Source organism: Delphinus delphis, chromosome 1 (genome assembly GCF_949987515.2).
Source record: "Delphinus delphis chromosome 1, mDelDel1.2, whole genome shotgun sequence".
Taxonomy (NCBI): domain Eukaryota; kingdom Metazoa; phylum Chordata; class Mammalia; order Artiodactyla; family Delphinidae; genus Delphinus; species Delphinus delphis.
Window position 1 is genome coordinate 129900759 of NC_082683.1, and position 22042 is coordinate 129922800.

A 22042-nucleotide genomic window follows, 5' to 3' on the forward strand; every position below is an offset into this window, starting at 1 on the left:
ATTTGTGAGATATAGGTGTGGTTGCAAAGGTGAGAAATAACTTTGAGCTGTATATTTTATGATCATGCTCCATTATAAGGAAGGTGGTGTATCAGATAATGAAGGTTGTTTTCAGTTATTGATGCTGAAACTAATAGCAAAAATGATTTTATTTTCCTTTTGAAAAGGAAGGAGTATAAATTACGATGCTGGTGGTAGCACCAGGAACTGTAATGGACTAAAACTCTTTTCATCTGAATGCTTACAAAAAATGCATGCAGAATTAAAACTTCAGAAGTTTTTCATATTTTGTCAGTATTGACCCATTGTGTATTATCTTCTCTACTGGAAGTATGCTTTTTTTCTCTTATGAGAGTTACAGGGCAATCTGGAGTCCATTACTGCTGTTCTGCTCCTTTGTGCCCCAGTAGAGATGAGTCTTTTAGAATTAATCTTGTTGGAGAAGGGGGTTCTTAGCTTTTGAGAGAAAAGAGAGAGAAATGGATCATAAAGTTGACCCACCGGCATCAAACCCTGAACTGAGCCAAAGACACACTTTGCCACAATGAACTTTTTCTTAGCTTTCCAACCAAATCTGAGATCTTAATTATTTAAATTCTACAATATGAATCCATTTCTCCTGACAGATGAAACAGGAAGCCTGAGCCTATTTAAGGTTTTTTTCTCACTCTTTCGAGTTGATCCCTAAGAAACTACCTTTCTGAGGAGAACAAACGGCCCACAAGAGCTTTTCTTCCTTTGGCAATTGCTTTTTTTTCTTTTACAGATTTAATTTTTCATAGTGCAAGGTATTATTGAAAAGTCCATTTTCTCTAGAAGTGCCTTGTGTCTGCAAAAAGTTGTTTGAAAGCACCGGAGGAAGCTAATCGGTGACCTTTTTTTCACCTCCTTTCTAGCTTATCCCCCTTCCTCCCCCCTCCCAAAGCTGAGGTGTGTTACTGCTGCACTGAGGCTGATGAAGAGACTTGAGTACTCCCTGGGATGCTCAGCTGTGACAGAAGCGCTGCCACTGTCTACTGAAGCTGATTCTGAGACACTCATGGGCAGAGTTTAGCAGATGCTAGGCAGGGCACCTGCTTGCTGTAGCCAGAGCTGCAGGTTCTTTTAATTCCAAGCCATGAATGAATCCAGGTGGACTGAATGGAGGATCCTGAACATGAGCAGTGGCATTTTGAATGTGTCCGAACGTCACTCTTGCCCACTTGGATTTGGCCACTACAGTGCGGTGGACGTCTGCATCTTCGAGACAGTTGTTATTGTCTTGCTGACATTTCTAATCATTGCTGGGAATTTAACGGTCATCTTTGTCTTTCACTGTGCTCCACTCTTACACCATTATACGACCAGCTATTTCATTCAGACAATGGCATATGCTGATCTTTTCGTTGGAGTTACCTGCTTGGTTCCTACTCTCTCACTTCTCCACTACTCCACGGGTATCCACGAGTCACTGACTTGCCAGGTTTTTGGATATATCATCTCAGTTCTAAAAAGTGTTTCTATGGCATGTCTTGCTTGCATAAGTGTGGATCGCTATCTTGCAATTACCAAGCCTCTTTCCTACAATCAACTGGTCACCCCTTGTCGCCTGAGAATTTGCATTGTTTTAATCTGGATCTACTCTTGCCTGATTTTCTTGCCTTCCTTTTTTGGCTGGGGGAAACCCGGTTACCACGGTGACATTTTTGAATGGTGTGCCACCTCTTGGCTCACCAGTGTCTATTTTACTGGCTTTATTGTTTGTTTACTTTATGCTCCTGCTGCCTTTGTTGTCTGCTTCACTTACTTCCACATTTTCACAATTTGCCGGCAGCACACCAAAGAGATAAATGACCGGAGGGCCCGATTCCCTAGCCACGAAGTCGCTGCCTCTGGAGAGACTGGGCATAGCCCTGACCGTCGCTACGCCATGGTTTTGTTTCGGATAACCAGTGTGTTTTACATGCTCTGGCTCCCGTATATCATATACTTTCTTCTAGAAAGCTCCCGGGTCTTGGACAATCCAACACTGTCCTTCCTAACAACCTGGCTTGCTATAAGTAATAGTTTTTGTAACTGTGTAATATACAGCCTCTCCAACAGTGTTTTCCGGCTAGGCCTCCGAAGACTGTCCGAGACAATGTGCACGTCTTGTATGTGTGTGAAGGATCAGGAAGCACGAGACCCCCAACCTAGGAAACGGGCTAATTCCTGCTCCATTTGAAGAAAACCACACAGTAAATCAAATGTAGTCTGACAGTAGTTTGGGATTGTATTCTTGCTTCATCTGGAAATTTGCCACTAGAGAAATATTTACTAGAATAGTTGACTATGAGAGGAAGGGACTAAAGGTTTTTTTTTCATGGAAAAAAAAACCCTGAAGAAAAGGATGTGTAGAGGGTAATCTCGTGAGATAATTGTAGTGTGTGAGTATGAATGTGCAGTAATAGGCAAAATCAAACACTGAGGATGGAAAAGTACCTCAGATCTTCCACAGGGCATGAGCAAAGCCCCTGGCGTCTGTCTCTCTCTCTGACTGGACTCTCTCCTCTGTCTCTGTCTCTCTCACTCTCTTTGTGTTTGTGGAAATTACTTACATAAATTGCCCTTTACAGAAAAATGCTACATATTATATATGTGGTAAAGTATAATTTTTTGCATCAAAGTGTACTTGTTTAAACTCACTTATCTACAATCCCTAAACGGTCTCTCCATGGAGGATGCATAGTAAGCATTGTATTTTATTACCTGCCACACAACCATTTTGCTTGTGTTTTTATAATATCCGTAGCACAAAATTTCTGCTATGAACAAAAAGAAACAGTATTTTTGTTTCTTCTGGGTAAAATTATGCTCCCTCCTCCTTCCTAACAGCTTTTTTTTTTTCTCTCCATTTTTCTTGATCTGCATCCTTTGGCACCTTAATCCAGAAGTGTCTTAGCTAATGAAAGAATCTACTATATAAAAGTCATAATGTTGAATGATTTATTCCTTCCAAAAAAGCATTCTATAGGTTGTTTGAGATATTGTGTTAAGTATTTTTAATGGCTTTGGGAAACATTTTTATTTGTTTTCTTTTGAATTAGTTCATGTGCCCAAAGTGGTGTCTTTTTGTTTTTTGCAGGGGCTATAGTTAAGCTTTGTTTTTCTTTAAGCTAATTCACAGATAATTCTAATGCAGATGCAGAGTACTCACTCAAAAGTGAGGTATTGCTCTTAAAGCTACTTGTGTCCTTTTTTTTTTCTAAAGAGTAAAATATTAACCTTTTTGTGTTAGATTTACAAAGCTTATTGTTGTGTCTGCTAATTATTTGTATGGTAAAGCATTTGCACATACTATATTTTTTACAACAAAGAAAATGTAAATTACATTATGTGATCTGTGCCTAATGTCTTCTTAGCACACTATATAGATCAGTGTTGCTTAAGTCATCAACATTGGACAAAAATATACAAAAACTTCTTTTAAGAGAAAAATACTTTTGTGTAGTTGTTATTTAGATATTTCTATTAGACCAAGCTGCATTCTTAGTGATGCTGAGAATAAAATATACTTAATTATCAAATACAGGTAAGAACTGTCAGTATTTTCTTTTGTAATGATCTGTTTTCATATTCAGAGATTAAATTAACTTATTTTTTAGTGTACTACATGGAATTGTGTAGTAAATTGTCAGGGGTTTAGATGTAGCAAAACAGCATTTGGGAAATTAGTAGTGAAGCAGGTGTAAGTGCTAAAACATCTAAATCTTACTTTTTTTACCATAAGTTTCCTGCCTGACAGATATTTTAAAATTTATATCAAACTACTGAGTATTTTTCTTCTCAGCATTTTTTATTTCTTTATTTTATGAAATGCATTTAGTGAAATGTGCCTATGACTCTTCAAATTGGAAGCCAAACATGTTTGCACACTGGTGGTTTGACTTCAGAGGTCTTTTAGTAAAAGAAATGTCATCATTTTATTGAGGTGGTTCTGAGCCCATGTATATTTTTAAACATGTAAGGAAGGTTTAAAATAAAGAATAAAACAGTATTCTACGTATTCAAAATCAGACTTTGCTTCAGTTTAATAAAACACTTAGAATAAGAGTTTACTGTTGGGGAATCAAAATTTGTTTCACATTTTTGTGGTTTGGGTTGTTTACATTAATTCTCATCCCGTTTGCCATTGACATCTTGGATAAGTTGAAATGTGCCTTTTGAGTTCAGACCCGTTTAAGGAAAACAAACTTCAAGGAAACGTAATGCTGCTGACTTTTCAGGCGGCATAAATAGAACTTTGAACATTATATGTATTATTTGGGAATCAGATTTTGATCCTGTAGTTTGGTGTGTAAGTACAGTTAGAAAACCTGAGGCTGTGTTTATTGCATTTTCCTCTTCTGGCTTTTCCTCATGGTAGTTAATAACAATAATTATATGCCAGGCACTGTGTGAAGTTTTACATATATGAAAACATTTAATCCTCACTACAACCCATGGAGATAGGTACTGTTTTTATCCCCATCCTAAAGATGGAGAAACCAAAGAACAGTGATTTATCCAAAGTCAGTCACTCAACTAATCAGTGGTTGAGGTTCATTCACACTCAATTAACCATTATGCTGTGCTGCCTTTTCCCCCCAAAGCCTCCAGACCTTTGTACCTCTGTCTATACCTTTTCCCTACAGAACTTGTTTGAGTTTTCTTTTTTTCTCACTTAAATCTTTCACTTCAGGTCTCTCCTTGTGATATCTTTTTCCTTGATCTTAAAAATCTCTTTTATTAAAGTAGCAATCTGGTAAGCCCCCACTTACCAGTTAAGTCTTCAATCAAACTGAAACCCTGGGGCATGACATTCCCTTGACATTACTTTTGTTCATTTTTGTTAAGTTTTCATTGAATATCTTTTTCAAGTCTCTATAAATTTCTTATTGAAAAAAATGTTTTTTGAAGGAGAAGAGTGGAGAAGGAAATCTCTGTTTTAGGCTGAAAGGAGAGCCTCTAGAAGGCAAGTTCTCAGTTTAGATTCTTCATTTATTTTAATGTTTCATGTGCAACTCTAGGGCAAGCCACTTAACTTGCTTTTGACATATTTTAATATGTGTTTATATAATAATACTTATTTTGAAATTATTCTGTCTTTTAGATGAATATGTTTTAAGAATAGAAAGCATAACCATTATTCTTATTATATTGTATTCTATGGTAATTATCCAATTTGGTTATAAATGACAACCAAACAATGATGATGTAGTCTATTACTAAAGGTTCTGTTATCTGTGGCATTGTTTCTAAAGTTATATAGTGTTGGAAGGCTTTATAACCTACTAATTTGTGAAACCTGCACTGAAATCCTGGCCCTCAGAAGCTGTTTAGCCCTAGGAAAAATACTGAATGTTCCACGTCTCCAGTTTTCTCATCAGGAAGATCCAGAGACTTGTACCTTCCTACTAGGCTGGATTTGAGGACTAAATGAGATAAAGTAATCTCTGTGTTCAGCATGGCTCCTGACACATAGAAAGTATTTGGAATGTGGTAGCTCCTGTTTTATCATCTTTGTGGATGCCAGATTTATTGCCATCACAACTTAAAGATCACTAATTGCAATTTAAGAAAATTGTATTTTATAACAATTAGAGTTTTCTAAAACGGCGTTTTTTCCCAAACCTGTCTAAACTCAGATTTTGACCTAAACTCAGATATTTTTAAATGTGGAAAACTTCCACAATCTCTGAAAGCTCATTTTCCAGGAATAGTTATACATGAAGACATCATTTGAGATTAAAGACATCCATCAAGCAGATGATGGGATGAGACAGGAATGATTCTGAGATTAACCTACCTCCTTACTTTATTGTATTAAATATGCTTAAATATTTTTCTTTCATCGGGTTGGCAATAGAAGGAAAGCGTTGTTCAGGAATATCTTGCCATTTGTCTTCACATTTTAGTTTTCCTCATTTACTAAAATGGAATTTAAGGTATTTTGTCATGTACCTGTTACCTTGAAGAAACAAAGATTAATAAATAGATTCGCTCTACATGTATCTTCTATAATGAAGATTAGAAATGATGTTGCTGCCTTAAATTAAATGACTTTCCTCTGTCTCTCCCTACCCTGGAAGCTAATCATTAGATGTGAAAAAGTTATAAATATGCGATAAACGGAGAAGATTAAGATGTGGGGAATTTGCTTGTATAACATGCTGAGCGTAGCATCATTGGTGTCCAGGTAGGACCATCACAATGCACAGGAGATTATGTTACTGAGTTGATGCTCTATTCTGATGTATAGGTTCCAAAAGTTGCTCTTTTACCTGAGTAAAATGTTAAGATTAGAAGGATATGTAGAAAGTTGCATAATCATCAACCAAATATATAGACACTAAGGAAAACAAAATGACTTGAAAAGAAAAAAATATAAATCCCCTTTTCAGTGTTTCTTATATATGAAAGTTTTATCCAGGGCTAGTTTTGCTCTATAATTTAAAATATTTTAACTTTATTTAATAGTGTAAATGATTGTCTTTTAAAATATTAAAAGTGATGTGATTAGGTTTTCTTCTTTATTAATCTGTTTAAAAGTTTTTTACAGTGAGCATTTATTTACGTTATAATGGGAAAATTGTTTTGTTAAAAAGAATACTGACTGTTTAAAAAATATTTTGATGTTTCACAAAAGCTTGGTTGATCCTACAAGTAACATTATCCAATTTTGTCTCAATACTATATTCTTTTGAAGACAGTTTATGTAGTTTCTGACTTGTGTAATATTTGCTATTTCACGTAAAATTTTTAGAGAAGTTTGATGCCCTTCTGCTTATGATATTAGATGTCCTTGACAATTTTGCTTCAGCACAATCAGTTTGAAGTGTTATTTGCTGAATCTGAAAGGGATCTCAATCACCTACCACTTTTCTACTGCACCATTTTTTTAATGCACCGTTGATGGCACCTTTTAGCATTTTTCACATCTTTAAATAACAGAAGCATGACCTTGCATTAAGGAAATAGGGTCCCGCTGGTGTGTTAACTGCATTTCACAGATAGGCAAGATTCTGCTTTCAGTCCCCCATCCCCAAAGATCATATCTATAACTTTTTAATGGTAACTTTTATTCTATGTTTTTATGATTCCCTATGAAGGTGAAGAAAATCAGAGTAATAAATTCAGCAGGAGTCTGTTATGTCTGATAGCAGAAAGGCATATGTGATATCAGTATCTTCACTATAGTAAATGGGACCACCAGATTAGTTTTGGAGATTGTAAAGTTTTAAAATATGTTGGTGATAAATATCAAGAAACATAGTGCATAATGGTAGAATTTATTGAATGGAAATATTTGCTTAAATTCTAAAACTTCCCCAAATGCTCCTTTATGCAAGAGAAATCACATTTATCTTTGACTTTAGAAATTTGACTCCAATTTTACTGTTTTCTACTTAATTTTATGTTTTCTACTTAAGCAAGTATAAATGATGTTGATAAAAAGTGCCCAGATATACTTTATAAATTCAAAGTGGTGGCATTATTTTAGGTGGAAGGCCCACATACAACAAATCAAGTACAAAGTTATATAGCCTGTTCTTTAAAATTTAAAATGTATCTTTGAATGCAGTGCAGACTGTAGCAAGAGATGACCAGTGCATTTGTCTGAGGTTATGCCTGACACAAGCAAGTGTGAGTGTATTTACTCTGTGTAAAATACAGTTTTAAAACATTTACTTATGTTTCTAATAGAGTTTGAAGTTTAAAATAGGTATTAGATTATACATTTTATAATAATAAATAGCCTCTTCACAGTTATTATTCCATTTACTCTTCCAGGAGTTTTATAATTAAAAATATAGTAAATTGGTAAAATTGATATTATAAATGATAGATTTTGCTAAGGTTAAAATATAATTTGTGAAGAAGCAGGTTAAAAAAATCCTGAAAATCCTTGTTTTAATATTTTAACAAGTTAAATTATATTTGGATTTTTCTTAATTTTATTATTTTGGCAAGGAAAAGATGGTTCAAAATTCTGTCTTTAGAATTGCTTTAAGTTACCAATTTCAAAATAAAGCATAGTTTCTTATTTGCAAGAAATCAACTTCTGTATATCTAGGTTTTTGTGAAATGTTCTTGCCATAAGTTAGATTTTAAAATGTAACAAAAATTACAAATAAATATGCATTTAACTTTTTGCTCTCTTCAAACAGAATTTGAGGAAAAACTTGACACCCCCAAAGATTAGATTTATCACACTTCTGCTTCTATTGCCCCAACACAGTTTTTTTTTAAACACTTATTACATGTCCAAGGTCTTAAAACTTTACTGGATTTTTAGGTGTATTTACTTGGAGATAAGCCTGGAAAAGTACATTTTAAAGATTCGCATTTAGAGTGTTTTATTATTAAATGGATCTTGTAATGGCTTCTGTTGTTTCAATCATCAGCTTCACTTACAGCCCTACTTTCTCAGTTTCTAAATGTGATTTAACACTTATCATTGAACAAACTATTAAAATTTATTAGAGGACTATACCTTGATTGACTTTTATAGATTTCGAAGTCCAGGACATCCTGTGGTAGCATTTATTTGTGGGACAGGATAAAGGTGTGTGCATGTGGGTATGTGTGTATTTGTTATAATGATTTTGCCAATGTTACAAACTTAGAAAAAAATCCCTGCATGCTCAATTTGTAGTCATTGTAGAGTGTTTAATTACTTTGCCATAGTTAAAGGTACACATCTTTTTTTTTTTAATAGAAAACTTATTAGGATTTGAAGTAACATTCTTTGGTGAGATTACCCATAATGTCTTAGTTTTGGAATGTTAATATGAGATATATTCAAATGATTCTGTGTGCAATGAGGAAAATGGAGACAAGTACCTGCCTCTCCTATCAAGTGTGTTAAGAAATAATTAAAAAACGCTGCATGTTAAAATTTGAAAAAGCTTAAAATGCTTTTGAACATGTAAAACGCCCTCGTCATTATCAATTAGATGTATTGTAAAAGCTTCTGTGAGTACGCCCTATCTCATTTCACATATAGAAATCTGAGATAAGATTTTTAAGTGACCCTCGCAAGATCACATAACCAGATAGAGATACTACTGACCATATGTCTTGTGCGGCAATAGTTTTGCCTGTGATAAAGTTCTTGAATAATGTATTTATGGATGGCTGGTGGTTGAGTGACCTGACCCTTCTTCCTTGAGTAGCAAATGAAGACTTAGTTGATACAGGAAAATTCCGTATAAAATTTTATCTTTTAATTTTTAAAGTGGGAAAGATTACCTTAAGGTTGACTATATGTTGAAGGTGGGATTTTGAGGTCATGGAAATTTTTAATAAGATGTATTCTCAGCACTGCTAATTGTGTTTATATTTCTTAAAGCAATTTCTTATCCATAGAGGGTAATGAAAATTTATCTCTCCTTTTAAAAACATTAACAGTTTGAAAACATCTGCAGAATGTATTGAGAGCTATATAGACTGAATTCAACTGTATTAGTTATGTATTTAAAAACTATAACCTTGATGAAGAATTGTCAGAAACACACTACTATATCCATATAACTGCTTTTGAAAAGTAAACATGTCATAGCTGTGCACTTTGTGTTCTGAATGTTCTTTGTAATGGATTTGGGATGTTGTTGAAGTCATAATGGGTTGGGTTTTTCTGAAGCATTATGATGGAAAAGGTTTTGACATTTCTGGCTACAGTGCTTTATAAAGTCCTATATATGTTTGTGTACAGTCGAAAAAATAGTACTCAGGGAATCAGAGAGAACAGTCTGAATTAGTGGTTTTTTACCTAAAACCCTATTAATATATAATTCAGTTTTCTTTCAATGAAATAATATGTTTATAGAAAAATTAAAGGAACTCAAATTAGGCTAACACAGGATTGTCTTATAAATGTCCTTAGATGAAACCTTTCCTTCGAAAGTATATGCATCAGTTGAATATAACTGCATTCTACTGAGTTATTTGAAGTTTGTTGCCTTAAACGTTTAAGATTTTTGTGAGAATTTGTGACTATTTAATTTATGGTACTCATTAAAAGGGTTTGCAAGATGAGTCATTGCAAAATTCAAATTACTGCAGTCTGAATTAACCAGTTATGTTTGCATTCCATATCAACAAATTAGGGCAATACATATTTATTGATTGTGTTTTATATGACATGAATTGTGGTTCTACAGATACTCCTGGACGCTTTTAAGTCCAAAGAATAATTTATTGAATTGTGGGAAGCAAGCAAGGGGACAGATTATCTAATTTCTAGGATTTGAGGGAGAGATTTTAGGAACAATGCAATAGATTGAAGAATTAGAGGGATTGATTAATTTTAAAAGATGAATTGACGTAAATATTTAGCCATGTGTTTAGATGCTTTAGTCTCAGAGGATACCTTGGGATACTTGAGAAGTTACTAAAATGAAAGGAAAGGAAATGTTCAGTGTTTAACATACTATCGTTGAGAGAAATACACAATAACTTTGGGATGCAGTATATTAAAAATTAAATATTCTTTTATATGGATTAAATCTAATTGGAGTAAAATCGTTAGGTATAAGCGTTGAGATTAGGACAAGAATATTAACATGGGTAGAAGTAGCTTCAGGGACTGTACATGGGGACGACATATTCTACCAACTCAGGTATCATCCTAGACCACTACTACTAGTTTTTCCCTAATATTTGTCATTGATTATCGATGAATCTTACTTTATGAAGGCTTTTTTAGTGACAGGCATCTCACTTTATGAAGGCTTTTTTAGTGACAGGCAGGTTTTAATTTGTCTGCTACTAAGCTAATCATATGATGTATACCTGATATTTTTTAATTAATAGAATCTTTTATGCATTTGTTCCTTAAGTATTTATCAGGTTTTTCCTGTGTAAAAACTATACAGGGACTATACTAAATTCTATGCAAGATAGTGAGATTTATAAGTAAAACAGATTTTCAGTTCTCTAAGAGCATATAGACTAATAGGGGATAGATGGACCACATATAGGTAACTATAGTATAAGATAGGAGTTGACAAAGTCTACTGCTTACTATTGTAAATAAACTTTTATAGAAACATAGTTGCACCCATTCATTTATAAATCAACCTCTGGCTGACTTCATATTTCATACTGCAATGGCAGAGTTAAGTAGTTGTGACGGAGATTTTATGTCCTACAAAACCTAAAATATTTACTATGTGACCCTTTCAGAAAAACGTTTACTGACCCCTGATATAAGACATTATATGTACCTGGTACATGATACTCACAGTAATAGAACATTGTGCTTTTATCATTGCTAAGGATCTCATAAGGAGGAGTGATTGTTAATTTCAACCTGATTCACCCAAGTATCAGGAAAATTTCCAGCATATGGGTAAAACCATAGATATTGAGTTTTCCTCTATGATTCCAGTGGTTTGTCAACTGATTACCTCACTCTAAATGAAACAAAGAACTATTCTTTCTAATTAATTAATTCTTACCTTTTACAGTTAATCTACATACTTATTATATTTCCACCTTTTCCTATTTGGCTAAAATTCTTTGCATATGAAACTTACTTCCTAGTCTCTTTATTCAACTGCTAATGTATATAATCATACATTATTTTACCTTTAAATGTGGAGTCAATAATACTTAATATTGAATGTAGTTTTCAAACATCAAAAGCATTTGTTAAACTTTCCTTCAATAAGTGATAACCTTATAGTCTGAAAAAATTGATTCACTTATAAATAAGCAGGCCTCTTTTGTAGTGCTCTAATAGGCAGTGAAACAGAAGATCTAGCTATGTAAGAGCCACACTTGTATGCAACTCTAAAATGTATATGACTTAAGAGAGTTTATAGGGATTCCCTGGCAATCCAGTGGTTAGGACTTGGTGCTTTCACTGTCCTGGCCGGGGTTCAATCCCTGGTTGGGGAACTGAGATCCCACAAGTGCCGTGCGGCCAAAATATAAAAAAAATTTAAGAAAGAGAGTTTATACTTCTGCATTTATATATAACATTATTAGTAGGCTCTTGGTAATATATGTTAGAAAATTAATGGATATAGTTGCACTCATGGCTAAGAGTGCCTACATCAAAAAGAATTTTATGGTTTTTGACATTGTCAGATGTCAAAAGGTGTTTTAAACTAACCTGTCAGAGCATTTTGGTTTTCCTCAGGTTTAGTCAAATGGGTGAGAAAATGAATAAACGATCTTGAAACTTTTATTGAAGACATACTTCATTTGGTTCATTAGAATAAAAGCAAACAGTTATATATGCTTTCCATGCACTAGGTACTTCTCCATATCAGAGGTAGGAGAGCCATCATTTGAACCCATATAGTCTGGCTGAACACCATAATAATTTATTTATTGTATATTTTTCTCTAGATGAATGAAAGGAAAATTTCATGTAAAGCTGGATGTTAAAAAATAGTAAATTGTCAGGTTTCCATTAGTTGATTTTAAATGAAAGATCTCGAAGGATTATTAGGATTATTGTTGCCTTTTTTGGAATAGTCAGTGGACTGGAAGACTTTAAGGGAAGACGTCAAGGATTCTTATAGAGATAATTTGAGTGTTAAGTTATTGTCTCTGCTTCTTTATATATCCACCAACTTGCCCTTCCATAATTAGCACTTTTTAATTTCACACGACTCTATAAAAGGACAAGTTATAGCTAACTGCTGAAAACTTATCTCAAAATACTGCCTTTTCTAATTGTCATCCCTTCTACATAGCTAATTTCCATTTTTTCATCCTCAATCAAGATTCATTTTAGTTTTTATTTTTAATTTTTAAAGAAATATTACTCCTTAAGGAAATACAGGGAATATTTAAAAGGATAAAAATAGAGACTAAATCACCCATAATTCCATTACCCATATATACTTAGATATAGCAACTCTTCATTATTTTTTTTCCCTTCCATTTTTCCACTGTGGACCAGGACTTCTTCTATGTAAAGGAGTTTTTAATGTAGTTATTTATATCTTAAGGACTTTTCTATTTTACTGAATACTTTTTATGAACATCTTTATAAATAAAACTTTGTCCCTATTTAGTATTATTTTCTTAGAATTTTTTTTTTTTTTATGTGTGTGTGTGTGTGGTACGCGGGCCTCTCACTGCTGTGGCCTCTCCCGTTGTGGAGCACAGGCTCGGGATGCGCAGGCTCAGCGACCATGGCTCAGCGGCCATGGCTCACGGGCCCAGCTGCTCCGCTGCATGTGGGATCTTCCCAGACCGGGGCATGAACCCGTGCCCCCTGCAACGGCAGGCGGACTCTCAACCACTGCACCACCAGGGAAGCCCTATTTTCTTAGAATTTTTAAGAAAGAGAAATACTGAGTCAAACTCATGAAAATATTTTAAGGTTATTTATGCATGTTGCAAATTACTTTCCAAAAGAAGTGAGCCGGTTTATCTTCATACCAGTAACTATCAACCTACCTTGCTTCACCACAAACTTGACAGCAGCAATTCTAATTAACAAGTAAATTAAGGAATTGATTTTCACTTTATCCCCTCTGAGCCCCTACAGAGGTTGCTTTGTTTAATATGGTTTTTGTGGTATTTTTCTTCCTTGCACTAAAAAACCCAAAAAACAACCAAACAAACCTAAAACTGAGATGGGCCTGCTGAGCCTCATTTAAACCAATGTACTCAAATTCTTTATTTCAAAGAGGGAGGAGATATGGGGATATATGTATATGTATAGCTGATTCACTTTGTTATAAAGCAGAAGCTAATACCCCATTGTAAAGCAATTATACTCCAATAAAGATGTTAAAAAAAATAAAAGAGACTAAAGAAACATAAAAAAAAAAAAGCCTTTGAGCTCAGGTCATCTTCTCACTTTTATTAGCTCACCATTTACTCTGTGTTGCTGCCTTGTTAAGATCAGGTGTTATTTTAAGAATGTTGAATTCTGATAATGCTGTTGTCTCGTTATTGGTACTGTCTTCAGCATTGCCTATTCATTGCATGTGGTGTGTGCCACACAGCTGCCTATATTGGTGTTTGAGAAAGACCTGGAACATTTTCCCCCTTGTATTCTTCTGCCTCTGTGAGGGAGGATCTTTTCCTAAGCAGACTTTTGAGGCCTGTGTCTTTGGGGTGTATGTGGACATCAAGACTTCAGCTCTTAAGGGCTGAGAACCCCAGGCCTGGTTTTGATACTTGGGATTTTTCTAACCCACAGAACCATGGGTATAGTTCCCACAGTGGTGACTGGAGCTGTGGTGAGCCAGTGAGTGGCTTTACCACTTTGGAGCTGGCACACCTGCTGTGGATGTCTACGGAGCAGGGGATGCTTGTAAGTCTGCACCTTTTCTCCCCGTTCTGTCTTTTACATTGCCCTGGTTCCTCAGAGTACTTTGTATATAGGCTACTCAGTTCTTTGTTGAGCTGAGTATCAAGTGCTCTCTATTACAGTTAAGTCATTTATTTGTTGAGTTGAATTCAATTTAATTGTTTGGCTTAACTGTGTTTTGAGGTCTTTCTCCTTTTCTCCCCCACTCAGTTGAGCTTTGGTTGGACTGAAAATTACATCAAAATCCTTTCCCCCTGCCTTTCTAGTAGAGTATATATGAGGGAGCAATGGAAAAGAGTACATTAGAAGAGATGAAAGATTATTTAATATAGGCATCATTTAATATAGCTACCTACTCTAATTGAATTTTTCCGTCCAAAATCGACATTCAGTGGACTTGGTAGGCTTTGAATACGTGTTTTAAATGTAGGTGAATGCACTTTGGGGTAACTTTGGATTCGGAATAATTTTTATATTCAGCTGAAATGAATGTCTTTCTGATTTCTTCTCACTGTGATTATATAGAAAAAATTAACATTTCTATTTTACCCAGGAACCTTCTGTATACATTAGTAGAATCATTGTTCCTATCTCTAGTCTTCTCTTAGTCTTGAGCCATTCTTTGTAAAATATGGTTTTGGAGCTCATCACCAGCTTTTTCATGAATTTGCTCTAATATATTCTTCTTTAAATGGATGAATATAATGTTCTGTATGCGATATGACCAGTAACAGAGGATAATGGAGTTATTATTTCCCCTTGGTTTATATACCATACTGCTTTTTTCAGCACAGAAGTAAATTAGATATCTTTGATAGTTATATTTTACCATTTAACATACTGAGTTTATTTTCAATAATCCCCTAGGTCTTTTTCATACCTACTTAATTACATGTTCCTTCTCCCTACATGTACAGTAGTTCATGTTTTTTTAAACACAATTTTAGACTATCTTTATCTCTCTTAAATTTCATCATGTTAGACTTGGCTCAGTTGTTCCAGCCTTTTTGAAACTTCATCGTATCTTCTAATATATTCATTAAACTTTTGCCATCTGCATATGTGATAAACATCTTTAATGTGTAAATCCAGGTAATTGATGTTGTCTCAAACTATCTTTGTCATTGGTCCCCAAGACCATCCTCAGATTTGGTGTCTTGTTGGAAGGACTCAAGATTTAGTGTATTGTTGTACTCATGGTTAAGGTTTATTACAGCAAAAGGATATAAAGCAAAATTAGCAAAAGAAATCAGGCAGAAGCTTTTAAGAGCCCTCTTCCAGTGGAGTCACAGAGTATACACTTAATTCCTCCAGCTACTTGTGACAACACGTGCAAAGTGTTGTGTACCAGTGAAGCTCATTAGAGACTCAGTATTCAAGGATTTTACTTGGGGCTGGTCATATAGGCATCCTTTACCCAGCACCTACCAGAATCCGAGGCTCCCAGAAGGTCAACAGATATTTCACATAAACCATATTGTTTGCACAAACAGTCCAGGCATAATGAATCATCCTTGTCGTTTAGGGGAAGCTTTATATGATTGTAGGGAAATGTTTATCAGCCAAGTTTCCAGAAGCTAGCCATGGGCCAGCCTTACAAGGAGGCTGTTCTAAGGACAGGCAGTCTCAGGCCTGCTATATTAACTCTTTTCTGTACATATGTTATGTTGACATTTACTGTGTGTGTGTGTGTGTGTGTGTGTGTGTGTGTGTGTGTGTGTATTCACCAAGGGGAGTCATTCAGTTCTTTTTATGCTTGTAGAAATAACTGAATGTAGGCCTTTTGATTAGGTTAGACCTGTTATTTTTACAGCTGTAGACCTTTTACTTGAAATACACCTTACCTTACCACATATATTGATTTCTTCTAAACAACAGTTTTAGTGATATAATATTTTGATAAGAATGTTTAACATTTGCCTCTCCTTTTTCTTCATGACTACTAATTGCAAAATACTTAATTTTGTAGCTTTCAGACTTCCAAGTGTCTAAATTACAAAGATGCTATACAACTTTTAAAACCTAGTTTTCCTCTAATTTTTGTTATTCTTTTAACCTTGTTTATGATTGGGAAAGGTTGAGAAGAGAATTAGCAATAACAAAAGCAACAAATCACAATTTGGATAAAAAGCAACAACTAGGTCTTCATAATGTAAATTTCTCAATTTGGATTAAAAGCAACAACTAGATCTTCATAATGTGAATTTCATTAATTATATTGTCTTAAGTTGATGCAGAAAGTTACTGTTTATTTTAGAACACTGGGGCATTTATGGAAATGCAGAAACATTTTTTCACTGTTTAAGAAGTTCTTAATTTAATATAATACACATAGATATTTTTGGACTTGTTAGAAGAGAATATGTTATTTTCTAAGCTTATATATTGAATTATAAATTTTTAAAAGGCTAAGAAAAAAGTGTGTAAGTTCTTCTGCTTATTTATTTAGCAAATCAAAATATAATTTAACATATGATTATGTGATAGCATTTACTGTAAGAAAATTTACCATTTGTTTTCCATAACTGCATTTAAAATATAGAAAGATTTTTATGCAGATATCTTTACTGTTTGGAACATATTTTGCAGGAAAATTTTTAAGAATGCATTTTAGTGGAGATTTTAAGAAGATGAATGATAATGACCCTTGGAGTTTTTATTTAAGTGGACTTCTGCCCGAGGACAAATGAATGATTAGATGGCATTTAAAAATAATTCTTACAGAGCTATAATTTTGATGCTCTCCTTGTCCTTCATTTATTGTTCCCTTTGAATATTTCTACAGAAAGCTCATCCATTCTCAGGGACTGAAGTACCATTCTTTTAGCAAGTATTTTTAAATGGAGCTCTTTAAATCTGGCCTTGTACCTACTTTCCAGTCATGTATATTTTGCCTTTTTATTCTGGATTTCTCCTAAAATTTGAAACCCAAACAATTACAAAGGGAATTCATTATTGCCAACTCTTATTCCTTAAACTGACCATCTCCTATTGTTTTGTTTTGTTTTCTTATTGATTTCATTGGGACCTTCCTAGTATCTTCCTAGATCTCCACATTATAGCTCTGTGTATTTAATAAATGCTTATTGAATAAAAGACTATCAGGACTTTTTCTTCTCCCTCATTCTCCATTTAATTCAGAATCCAATTTGTACTGATTTTTTCTTTACTGTCTTTTAAGATACCATCTCTGAGTAACCCCACTTAGATCAATTTCTTTCAGTCTTCATGTATGGTTTTATTATATTCTTAATGTAAATACTGTAAATCATAGGAGATTTAGTTTACCTGATAACTTACGGACACACCTAGGAATCCTTTTGTGACTTGTAAGGTGGCCTTTTTTTTTTAAACATATTTATTGGAGTATAATTGCTTTACAATGGTGTGTTAGTTTCTGCTTTATAACAAAGTGAATCAGTTATACATATACATATGTTCCCATATGTCTTCCCTCTTGCGTCTCCCTCCCTCCCACCCTCCCTGTCCCACCCCTCTAGGTGGTCACAAAGCACCGAGCTGATCTCCCTGTGCTATGTGGCTGCCTCCCACTAGCTATCTGTTTTACATTTGGTAGTGTATATATGTCCACGCCACTCTCTCACTTCGTCCCAGCTTACCCTTCCCCCTCCCCGTGTCCTCAAGTCCATTGTCTATGTCTGCGTCTTTATTCCCATCCTGCCCCTAGGTTCTTCAGAACCATTTTTTAAAATTTAGATTCCATATATATGCGTCAGCATACGGTATTTGTTTTTCTCTTTCTGACTTACTTCACTCTGTATGACAGTCTCTAGGTCCATCCACCTCACTACAAATAACTCAATTTCATTTCGTTTTATGGCTGAGTAATATTCCATTGTATATATGTGCCACATCTTCTTTATCCATTCATGTGTCGATGGACACTTAGGTTGCTTCCATGTCCTGGCTATTGTAAATAGAACTGCAATGAACATTGTGGTACATGACTTCTTTTGAATTATGGTTTTCTCAGGATATATGCCCAGTAGTGGGATTGCTGGGTCATATGGTAGTTCTATTTTTAGTTTTTTTAAGGAACCTCCATAGTGTTCTCCATCGTGGCTGTATCAATTTACATTCCCACCAACAGTGCCAGAGGATTCCCTTTTCTCCACACCCTCTCCAGCATTTATTGTTTCTAGATTTTTTGATGATGGCCATTCTGACTGGTGTGAGGTGATACCTCATTGTAGTTTTGATTTGCATTTCTCTAATGATTAGTGATGTTGAACATCCTTTCAATACATTGTATTTTAAAAGTTTCTTTTGTATTTCTGAATCTAAAGGTTACACAAACCTGCTACATATGAATAAGGATAAATGAATAGAAATTTTAGAATTCTTCTTTTGTGTGTGAGAGATACCACGGTGCTCCAGTTTATCTAATGACCTAATGATAAAATTCTTCAAGATAGTTTTACACACACACAAAAAAAGTACTGGTAGACTGATTTCATACTAGATAATTCTGCTTTTTAAAATTTGTTTGTGTGGTACATCAAAGCTTCTAGTAGTAGTTTATTTCATCTTTCTGTCAACCATATTTATAAAAAATTACTTTAAAATATTGAAATAAAATAGACATTATCTTTATTCTCTGATATCCCAATTTTACCATCTTTTCCCCCCAACTTTATTGAGATATAATTGACAAATAAAATTTTATGTATTTAAAATGTGCTTTATTTTTTTATAAGAATTCATCCTGATCATTGTTCAATGATGGATTCACATTCTACATTGTTTTTATAATCTTGCGGTGTTATAGGATAATATATAATAGTTACTAGCTACTTTGAGTGTAAACAAATATGATTGATGAGATAAAATTAAGCAGGATCCATATGATGGAATAGACAGACATTGTGGTATAAATATCACACAGTGAATTTCAAATAGTGGTTAGTTCCTTAGGCTAGCATTGGACGTTATCACCTTAAAGAATCTAAAGAAAAAAATTAAAAAACCCAGAGGAGAAGGAATAGACATTGACTTATATATGTAAAATCATTCCAATTTCCTCTTTCTAGAACCTTACATTCCATGGGGACAGGGACTTAGTCACATTCATCACTATTCCTGTCACCCAAAGCAGCACCCTGTATGGGGTAGGTGTTCAGTAAGTATTTGTAGACAGACTGAATATCTTGGATTTATAGGTGAGCGCTATACAAAAATGAGAATATTTTTGCTTTTGATTAGATTACACTGCTAATTATTTTGGAGCTATGCTTGAATATTTCTAAGAATTTATGATTCTTTCCCCTGAATTTCTAGATGCTACTAGCAGAGTGTTTTACACAAAGTCTAAGAACAGAGCATACTTATTTGAGGTAACTGTACCAAACACATGCTTGTGTGTGTTTATGTTCATGTCTTTTTATCTGATATTAGAAAGAGACAGTTGTGACTATAAACAGCCTCTCATAAATTGCTGAATGTCAGGTAAGTGCTGCTTTGATCTATTGTCCTAGGTAGTAGGCTCAAATATTTGTGTGTATATATAATTTTACAGAGATACATTGATGATAAGGGGATTTATTTTGGTTACCAAATATCAGAAGGTTTCATGTTGTTGCCTATATATTTCTAGCAAAGATATCTTTATTACTTTATAATAAATAAGGTCTTTTCTGCTGTGAATTAATCACTAATCTAGCATTTCCCAGAAGTGTAGACTATGAACAGTTTACATCAGATTTGCTGGTAGTGCTTATTAGAACTGAGGATTCCCTGAAACCACCTTAGACCCACTACATCAGAATATTTGGGATGTGGGTCTCTGGAACCTGAATTTTTAAAAAAAATTTTATTGGAGTATGCTGATTTACAATGTTGTGTTTGTTTCAGGTGTACAGCATAGTGATTCAGTTATACATATACATATATTCTTTTTCAGATTCTTTTCCGATTTAGGTTATTACAGAATATTGAGTAGAGTTCCCTGTGCTATACAGTACGTCCTTGTTGGTTATCTGTTTTATATATAGTAGTGTGTATATGTTCATCCCAAGCTCCTAATTCCCCCCACTCCCCACACACACATTTCCCCTTTGGTAACCATAAGTTTGTTTTCTACATCTGTGACTCTGTTTCTGTTTTGTAAATAAGTTCATTTGTACCATTTTTTTAGATTTCACATCTGAATGATGTCATATGATATGTGTTTTTTTCTGTCTGACTTCCTTCACTCAGTATGACAATCTCTAGGTCCATCCATGTTACTGCAAATGACATTATTTCATTCTTCTTTTACGGCTGAGTAATATTCCATTGTATATATATGTACTGCATCTTCTTTATCCATTCCTCTGTTGATGGACATTTAGGTTACTTCCATGTCCTGGCTATTGTAAATAGTGCTTCAATGAACATTGGGGTGCATGTATCTTTTCGAATTATGGTTTTCTCTGGGTATATGCCCAGGAGTGGGATTGCTGGATCATATGGTAGCTCTGTTTTTAGTTTTTTAAGATATTTGTCTTTCTCTGTCTGACTTACTTCACTTAGTATGATAATCTCTAGGTCCATCCATGTTGTTGCAACTGGCAATATTTTTAATGCCTGAGTAATATTCCATCGTATATTACTCCTACTCCTAGCAATGCCCAGGAGTGGGATTGCTTTATCATATCATAGTTCTGTTTTTAGTTTCTTAAGGAACCTACATACTGTTCTCCATAGTGGTTGCACCAATTTACATTCCCACCAACAGTGTAGGAGAGTTCCCTTTTCTCCACACCCTCTCCAGCATTTATTGTTTGTAGACTTTTTGATGATGGCCATTCTGACTGCTGTGAGGTGATAACTTCATTGTATTGATAGTTTTGATTTGAATTTCTCTAATAGTTAGCAATGTTGAGCATCTTTTCATGTGCTTTTTTTGGAACCTGAATTTTTGACTAAGTATTTCTCTTTGCACTCTGAAGATTGAGAGTCGCTGTATTAAATTTTGCTAAAAGTGTCTGCCCTGGGGAGAGGCTGGATCTTGGGGTTCTGCAGAAGGAATCCCTTACCATAAGTGCTCTGTCCCACTTAAGTCCCAAACTAATCAGTTTTAAGACACTAATTGTGCCACTGTGAGTTGGAACCAAACGTGCACAATTTTCTAAATCTATTGGACTGGAACAAAACAGGTACATCATAATTGCTCACTAGACCAATACTGAAAGGAAACAAAATTTCACTCAGTTCAAGTTTCTGACAGCATCCTCAGAAGTGGCTCAGCTGCCTTCACTGGGGATTGTCACTTCCAAACATACCTTACTTACCTTTTGAAGCCTAAGAGAGCCAAATACTATAGAACTAAGTTGCCTAGAGAAGAAAAAAGCTCTATTTATTCCAGACCTAAAAGAGCAGAGCTCTCTCTGGTACACAGAACTTCAGCCCAAGCATGCCTTGTGTGTTTGATCATTTCTTGACTCTAGTTGTATGATAAAGTTCTCTCTACAGCCATGACCCACCTTCATGCTCTTACCAGTTGCACAGGACCACTACTGCATTTGGCAGGTACCTACCAAAATGTCCTGGCTCAGCGTCACGCCATCTCACAGAATAGGTACCATTTCATGTATTCATACACCTTTTTCTCACCTCTCTATCATCAACTACATCCATGTTGTAATGCCTGGTCCTCCTTGAATTCAGGGACGTTCTAGAACACAGTGTTTAGGGAACAGAGCATACCAATTATCATAGATTAAACCAATGACTTCATTGGCATTGTGCCCTAGCCAA

The 22042-nt window shown here is 34.6% G+C and overlaps 2 protein-coding genes across 4 annotated transcripts in view; both read left to right on the forward strand.

Moving 5' to 3' along the window:
- Positions 1 to 22042, forward strand: part of RABGAP1L (RAB GTPase activating protein 1 like) — a 682701-nt gene that overhangs the window by 228694 nt on the left and 431965 nt on the right. The window lies entirely within an intron of this gene.
- On the forward strand, positions 135 to 5129 carry GPR52 (G protein-coupled receptor 52). The gene has a single exon (XM_060034238.1). It carries the CDS (start codon positions 1118 to 1120, stop codon positions 2201 to 2203), a length of 1086 nt encoding a protein of 361 aa, XP_059890221.1. The 5' UTR covers positions 135 to 1117; the 3' UTR covers positions 2204 to 5129.

Bases quoted from the DNA above. Each gene is read 5' to 3' on its own strand.
- GPR52 (XM_060034238.1), top strand. From the start codon at position 1,118: ATGAATGAATCCAGGTGGACTGAATGGAGGATCCTGAACATGAGCAGT.